This window comes from Podarcis tiliguerta (assembly GCF_965153285.1).
Source record: "Podarcis tiliguerta genome assembly, chromosome: 16".
Classification (NCBI taxonomy): domain Eukaryota; kingdom Metazoa; phylum Chordata; class Lepidosauria; order Squamata; family Lacertidae; genus Podarcis; species Podarcis tiliguerta.
In genome coordinates, this window is record NC_139549.1 from 4,468,734 (window position 1) to 4,476,921 (window position 8,188).

Genomic DNA, 8,188 nt, shown 5'->3' on the forward strand with positions numbered 1-8,188 from the left:
GTTTTTAGATACGTTGTAACTGGGGAGTGGCTGGGGAAACCCGGCCAGATTGGCAGGGTATAAATAATAAAATTATAATTATTATTAGTCAAATTATCACACGTTTTCAACATTGTCACCACTTTGTTGGTGAGGTCATGATCAATGTGGCATGTACTTTCATTTATGGTAGACTATTTTACTTGAAAAGTTTCAGGATTTGGTTTATAATTAAATGTGTGGCATGGTGGCTTACCACTGGGGGTAAGTAAGAACTTCAAAATGTGCTTTGATGGGATCACTGAAACTTCCTCAGTATAAGATTATCGGTGATCTGTTGAGTTGTAAGGGGGCTCTGAAGCCTAATTATGTAGCAAAGGTCAGAGAGTTTGAATTAAGCTTCCATTCAGGTCCATTTATGTCACTCCCCCCGAGTTTATTGGTTTTCATATGTATATGTGATTCCAGGGCCTAAAAATGTGATGATGAGCAGGGAGCCTCTGGAGTTTCCCTGCTGAACTTTCCTCTTCCTCCTCTGGGAAGCTGGCCAAGATTTGATCTGATGTGATCTGAGCCAGCTGCCTAATGAAACTGAGCACAGTGACCTCCATGTCGTTTAAGCTGCTGGTTTGGCCTTTGGATTGTTAGCCTCTTAACACCGTCTGAAATCGAAAGGGGAACCAAGCTTGCCTAAGTGATGCAAGTCTTCCTGGTAAGGGTTTTCTCTCTCTTCCAGTTCCTGTTCAGAATTGTGCCTCGAGCAAAACAGGAATCTGTGCCTTCCACCGAACAGCCCCACCTTTAAACAGGGTTCGTTGTATTATTTTACTGTTGTTAGCTGCTCTGAGCCCGGCTTCAGATATAAATAAATTATTATTATTATTATTATTATTATTATTATTATTACTATTTTGAAAAGATTGCGCAGCTCAGCAGAGTTAGGTCCATTTTATACAGGTGTGGTGTGAACCATTTGCAGGCCAAGGGCCACATTCTGTCAGAGGCAGCCTTTTGGGGGCCACCTGTCAATAGTGGGCAGGGCCAGGGGGGAAAGTAGGTGGAGCTAAAGGTATGGGACTTTTATATAGTAAGCTACAATACAGCCACATAGAAGTCAGAATTTTCCACATACACACCCACATACTTCTTTCAACCTGTTTCAAACTTCAACCTTCTTTCAAACTTCAGGTAAAACTCATCAGGGTGGAAGGAAATGGTATGGAGATACTGCTTTTTCTTGCAAAGGCTTGGGGTACAAGGCCAATTGTAAAACGGAGTGGTTTGATTTCATTAGGTGATTTTGGACTGTAAAATATCTGCCAAAGCATTGCTCTGATCTCTGGACAGCAACAGAAGGAATGGCTTTCAGATAATCTCTCTGTGCTGCTTTTAAAAAAGGGGAGAGGGCAATAATCCTTACTAATCGAGATAAAAGCAAATGCATTCTGCAGCTGAGGGGCAGTGAAGAGATTTTGCATGCACGTTCCATAGTGAACAGTAGTTAGATCTGGATTCCCCAGCGTCCTCTGTCACCACTAACTAAAATTGTGTTAAACAATGCTGGAGACCCAATGCCTAATGCTAATTTGCTGTAATGCCAGTGCTATTTTTTATTCACATTGCTAATGTTATTTATTTTATTGAATTTCTATCCCATCCTGACACTGGCTATGATGTGATGCCACTGGTGTGTCACATTTGATGAGGCCTTCAGGAGGCAGAGATTACATAAAGCTCTTTTGCCGGGATGCAAAAGCTAATTTTGATACAATAGTAGTGGAGGAGGTTGTTATCTTTATTAGTGTTTCTGATGCTATTTTTAATAATAATTGAATAATAATAATAATTAATAATAAGCGGTGTCACATCTGATGAGGTCATTTCACTGCACAGATTGAACAAGGCCGCGTTGCCATGGCAACGGTGTAACTGCATCAGGTCGCATCCCTCAGGGGCCCGGGGTAGCGCAGCCTGGCGTTGCTATGGCAACGTCAACCAGGCCAGCGCTCGTTGAGATGCCGTGGAGCCCCGCCCACTCCCACGCGACGCATGGCTGCCATCTCCGGAGCCTCGGCCGCCCACTTCCCTCTTGGCGCATGCGCAGTATCGGTCCCCTTACCCGCGGTCCGTTATAAACAAGGCAGAGCTTCCCGCCCCCCCACTCCATCTCGCCCAGCCGCCGCTCTGACGCTCCACCCTCCCCTTTGCGTGCATTGGTTTGCCCCGGCGCCGTTTGGGCGGGTCCACGAGAGGAAGCGGGGGTTGCGGACGTGAAAAATCGGAGACGGGTCGGGGGAGGAGGCGTGGCAACCCCTCGGAGCGCCCGGGTGGTGCGGCCCGCAGTCGCGGCTCGAAGCGAGGCGGGCGAGACCAAGTGAAGAGGCCGGGGGTGTGTGTGAGGATGATGATGATGAAGAAGAGCGCTTTGGAGAAAGCAACAAGAAAAAGAGGATTCCAGCCGTGAGGCAAAGCGAGGAGGCGAAAAAAATACTATTTTTTAAAAAATTGATAATACGGAATAATTTTTTTTAAAGAAAAGGAGGCGGAAAGGAGGGTGAAGCGGTAAAATGGCGTCGGCCGGGCCCGAGCCTGGGGGGAGCAGCGGCGTTTCCTCAGGTGAGGGGCGAGGTTATGACTCCCTTTTCTGTGGCGAGGAGGGAGTGTTAAATCTCGGAGAGGAGCGTTGGTTGGGGGGGGGATTCCCTCTCTGGGGGGGGCAGGGTGGATATTTGGGGAGGGGGGTCTTAAAATGAGTTCCTCTGAGCCCCCCGTGTGAGTAAGGGGCTGCATGGAGGGGGGGAAATAGAAAGATTGGGACCGGGGGGGGGCTTCGCATCTTTATGTGGGGTAAATGAACCCCACACAGGTGTCTGGGCGGGGGGGGGGGGGAAGCTGTTGTATTGAAGGGTCTCAGCTCCCCCAATTTACAGGAGGAGGAGAAAGAGACCGGCTCCCCCGTGAGTGGGGGGCAGTTTAGGGGGGGAGGTGAATGAGACCCCCCCACTCACAGTGGGGTGTCAGTCTCTCCCCACCCCTTGTAGATTTGGGGGACCGAATCCTCCACCCCACAATAGAAAATCTACAGCTTTCATCTCTCCCCCCCCCCAGCACTCAGTGGGGAAGATTTGGAAGAGGGGTACTTCGTGGGCTTCTTATGGGAAGGGTTTTGAGGTGTGTGTGAAAAGTGACTTCTGCCCTGGGGGGGGGGGCAAATGAGAGGAAATGGGGGGGGAAGAAGGGTCAAGACAGCTGGCAGGTCTTATGTTGCTTGCGAGGGAATATATGGGGTGGGTTCTGGGACTCCCTCCAAAGAGGGAGGAAGGAAGGTGGTTGTGGGTTTTATTTGGGGAGGGGGCTTCACGTTAGGGGTGAAAAGGGTGATGGGTTTGGGGAGCCTTTATTTGGGGAGTGATCAGTGTGTGGGGTGTGGAAGGGCCTTTTTCTTATTTCTCAGCAGGGGGAGTACTGTAGTTGGCCTTGAATGTGGGGTGTATGGGAAGGCTCCAGAGAGTTGTGGGGGGATGTATTCCACCACCCCATGGCAGATTCAATTAACTGAAAAGATACCTTCCTGCTTGTAAGTAGCACTGAGAAGGCAGAGTTCAACAACAATTTGTTTAAAACTGCAACCGTATACTAAAATGGCAGATTTCAGAGAATAGGAGGTTTGGGTATAATCTTGCCGTTAAATAAAAATTAAATAAAGACGAAAGGTTAGAGATGGCAGAGTCCCTAGGATTGGCGGGTGTGTATAGGGTGATATAATGAACCAGACCCTTTTTGCTGAGCAATGGGGAGGCAGCGAATCCCCCTCTTTGGGGTGGGGCGTCCTGGGGGTCGTGTTGCATTGATGAATGAAGTGCCTCCTTCAGTGTGGGGCTCATTGCCTGAGAAAGGGGCTGTCATGGTGGTCCTTGATCTTCCAGTAACTGGGGGTGATTGCTGGGTTTTGGAGAGGGATCTCCCAAACGGGCGCAGTGGGAGCCTGACACTGAGCATATGGTGAGTGAGTGGTTGCACCTCTTGGCATAAGGAGAGAGGATTCTGGGAACGAACACAATTTTTGTGTGGGATGTGGGGTCGCTTAAGGAAACAAGTTCCTGCTTTGGTGGGGGTGTTCAGGAGGGGCCATCCCCCTTTCCTGGAGGAAAGGAGTGGGACCTTCCTTATGATGGATGTGGAGACTGTGGTATAACTTGTGTTGTATGCAGTTCTCTGGGCAGTAGATCCCAAGGAACGGCCCTCGTGGAGAAGCAAGTGGTTGGTGGTTTGAGGTTGCGGGTTGAGTCCTCAAAGTTCCTTCTGTGTATGAATGACTTTCTGTTTTCCTTTTCAGTTTAGCAAAAGCGTTATGGGGTAGCACTGTCACTCATTGGTAGGGTACCTTCTCTGCATGTAGAAGGTCCCATGTTTGATCCCATCGGTCCCTGCTGGAAAGCCTGGAGATTTGCCAGTTAGCGTAGACAGTACTGAACTAGACCCAAGCTTCTGACTATCTGTCTTAAGGGAGCATTATAGGTTCCTAGTGTTTGAGGGTGGGGAAGGTTAATGCGAGCAGGGGACACAGGGAGGTCCTTGGGGCAGTGACTTCCAGTCTGTTCCCCCAAGGGGGCTTGTGTGGACACTGGGCACTCTTTAAAGGAAGGAGCTGGCTGACTGGCTTGCAGTCTGAGCTCGTGCATGTGTGTGTTTTTTTCTGGAGTTGGAGGAGTATTATTTGCAGGTCAGGAGGAGTTGAGACCCTTTTGTGGGTGGTGGGAGGCGGACAAAAGCAGAATGGGAAGTGGCGGGGCTCCTTCTGTGGGGTCCAGCCCACTTCCTGAATTAGGGTGAGGGGGTTTTGCTGTTGCTGTGCCGGGGTCAACGGGAGCATGTGCATAAGTCATCCTTTCCCTTGATGTCATTAAATGAAGGGGAGATGTGATCTCTCTTTTCGGAAGAAGGGTGGTGCAGTTGGTTGCCACAGAGTTGTGGGCAGGCTTCAGAGGCTGGGTTGCTGGACTCCTCTGGGTGGGAGTCCACCGGTCCTGAGGGAAGCTTCTTACCTTTCTTCTCCTGTCAGAGAGCAGCAGGCTGCAGGGCTGAAGTGTACATCTTGGAGGGACATGGATGAGATAACTGAAAAGGGAGATTTCTTAACCTTTGAACATCAACCACCTTATTGGACTTCGGGGGATGGTATGTTTCCCTCTTTGTATTCCATGCTTTAGGAAGGAATAAGACCTTGAATTCCCCTGAGTGATTATAGGGTGTGGATTTTATTAACATTTATATTCGCAAGAATAAGATTTTTTTATTTTTAAACAACACTATGACATATAGAAGGCAGGAGTTTAAACCTGCAGTGTAAAAACTTTGTAAGTCAGAAAGCCTGGATATATAGAGAGAGAGTGTGTGGATTTAATTAACATTTATATCCACAAGAATAATTTTTTTTATTTTTAGACAACACTATGACATATAGAAAGAAGGCAGCAGTTTAAACCTGCAGTGTGAAAACTGTGTAAGTCAGAAAGCCTGGAGATAGAAGATAGATATGTCACCTCAGTAGTGAAATTTGAAATGGAGTATTATTGGCTGCTTCCAAACAGGACACTTTCAGACAGTAAAGAAGTTCATTTTTTCTCTCTGTCCCCACCCGCTTTCAAATGCATCTTTCCCCTACCCCATAGCAGCTGATTTCCTGGGAGCTGCTCTGAAGAGCTGGTTTGAAAAGTCTTGATTTTGTTACAATTTCTCTCTAGCTCATTCTCACACATGGTCTGGAGTCAAAGTTCTCAAGGGATGAGCAGATAATATGGTGTAGGCCTTTGAAATGTACCACTTCAGGGCTACATCAGGCCTTCCAACACCACTCACAGCTCCTGGTGTCTTTCTTTGTTGGGTAAGATTTTTGGCAAGTGAGACCTGTCAAACAGGCCAAGGAAAGTTGTGCAGCCATCTTCTTTTATTTTTGTAGCACTGGTACCACAAAGTTATTGCTGCTGGTCTTCTATCAAGGGGGCTGATCAGCCCCTACACCTGTTGATTTTCAGCAGTGCTTGGGGTCATCTTCTGAGCCCAACCCTCCTTGGTATGGCATACTAAGTAGAGCCTTTTTGGTGCTGGCTCCAGAGCAGTGGAACACCCTGCCAAAAGACACTCTCCTAGCTCACATTTTGCAGGCAGCTGAAACTTGCCACTTTCTGATAGGTTTCCTTTTTCATCAGGCACTTTCTTCTGCTATTGTGCAAGTCTCATATTTTTAATTTCACCTTAATTTTGAATCTGCTCTTTCTCCCTCTCCTCCAGATGTGCTTTCAATCTCTGTTTGCTGCCTCAAGTATTTATTTTTTTTAGAAAGGCAGGATGAACATGCTAAAAATGAATCAGCTGTTCAGTTTTTGGTCCCTTGGGTACAACCTTCATGGTGTCCTTTTGGTATCCTGCCCACATAGAATCCAAGGGCTGTTTCTTTGCCTATCTCTGGCTTTATAGATAAAAGTTAAAAATTGTCTGGTCTGCCGTTCTCTTTCTATTCTGCCCACCTACTGGTAAAAGCAACTCTTTGGGGATTGTCTGTGTCTAGATGTTGGGCGGGGGAGGGGGAGGATAGAGAACACCCACCAGGGCTGGACAGTCCTTTCCTTTCACTTTGAAATAGGTCATGTGCCAAAAATAACCAATTGCAATGCGTCTGTCTGTAGACGGCACTCTGAATTCAGTAAATGATATAATTTGAGCTTTCTGCAGCTCTGGACCACTGACCCCTCCACATGTTTACTTGGAAGTATGACTGACGCTGTTTAAACTTTCTAGTGTTTGGTTTTTTTAAGGTGGCAGCTTCTAAGCTCTTTGCAGCCTTGGTTATGTTAAGATTTACACCTTCCATATGCAGTGGGATGATGTTATACCACCTTTTTATAGATGGGGGGGGGGGAGGTGGGAAAATCTGACAAAATCCCACACCCAGGGGTGCATCTCAGAAATATGGCTCGCCTAAGCCTTACTCTGTCCCCTCTTGTCCTCTGAGCTCCTAACTCCAGCTTCCTGGCACACAAACTTTGTTTTTAGTCTCTAAACTAAAGCTGCAGTCTTCTATACACTTCAGCCCCTTTGAACTCTGTGGGGCTTAAGTTGTGAATAATCATGCTTCTGATCAGGCTGTGCATCTCCATGGAAACCATCCTGTGAGGGTCATTAACGGTGGCTTCCATTTCATAGATGACTTGGTCAAATGCTAAACAGCCCCCACCCCAAACTTTGTCCTTGCCTAAGGCAGATTTTGAACCCATGCCTCTAAACTCGGACTCCAGTCCGTTTGTAACAGCAGCAGAGCTCCCCCCAAAAATCACTTTGCATCTTAAGGTCTTGTTTTGCTGGTGCTGTTTTGTCATTCAGGTGGGGAGGATTCCTCCCCACACACACACAATGGAATGGTGCTTCCTGAGTGTCCTTCAAACAAATCTGCCTAAATGGAGGCACTTGTCTTCTGTGGAGAAACAAACCAGAGAGCCAGAGTGGGAAAGTACAGATGGGTTGTGGACTTTCCTCATCACTTTTCCAAGCTGTCTCTCCAAATGCTTCCTCTTGACATAGTGAAAAACGCGAAAGCAGAGGTGGGGAACATCTGGGGCCCTCCAGATGTGCTCAGATTCCTGTGTGCTCCTGCGGCCAGCATGGCTAGTGGTCTGGGAGGATGATGGGAGTTTGACAACAACTGGAGAGCTGTAGAGTTTCCCCATTTTGGACTGAAGGATTTTGTCCCACCCCCCCACCCCCCAATTTTGAGAGAGACATAGGAAGCTACCTTATACTGAGGCAGACCTTTGGTCTACTTAGCTCAGTTTGAAGAAGAAGAAGAAGAGGAGTTTGGATTTGATATCCCGCCTTTCACTCCCCTTCAGGAGTCTCAAAGCGGCTAACATTCTCCTTTCCCTTCCTCCCCCACAACAAACACTCTGTGAGGTGAGTGGGGCTGAGAGACTTCAAAGAAGTGTGACTGGCCCAAGGTCACCCAGCAGCTGCATGTGGAGGAGCGGAGACGCGAACCCGGTTCCCCAGATTACGAGACTACCGCTCTTAACCACTACACCACACTGGCTCTCTACTTAGCTCAGTACTGTCTACACTGACTGGCAGCAGCTCTCCAGGGAATTCAGGCAGGGTGCCTTTCTTACCCATACCTAAGGATTGAACCTGGAACCTACATGCACAATGGATGCTCTCC

General features: G+C 47.8%; 1 protein-coding gene across 16 annotated transcripts in view; it reads left to right on the top strand.

Moving 5' to 3' along the window:
* The window catches only part of PIP5K1A (phosphatidylinositol-4-phosphate 5-kinase type 1 alpha), a 171,129-nt gene that overhangs the window by 122,782 nt on the left and 40,159 nt on the right, over positions 1-8,188 (top strand). For 6 of the 16 annotated variants that reach the window (XR_014505756.1, XR_014505757.1, XM_083416575.1 and 3 more), the window contains exon 1: positions 2,081-2,595. The exons of 1 other annotated variant lie outside the window; for it this stretch is intronic. Coding sequence is in view for 9 of the 15 variants with exons in the window: in XM_083416575.1 (XP_083272701.1) it covers positions 2,547-2,595 (49 nt within the window). In the remaining 6 variants the exon portion in view is untranslated. Of the gene's footprint in view, positions 1-2,080; positions 2,596-5,029; positions 5,158-8,188 lie in introns of those variants that run through there. 9 more of the 16 variants (XR_014505758.1, XM_083416572.1, XM_083416571.1 and 6 more) reach the window with 7 other exon arrangements.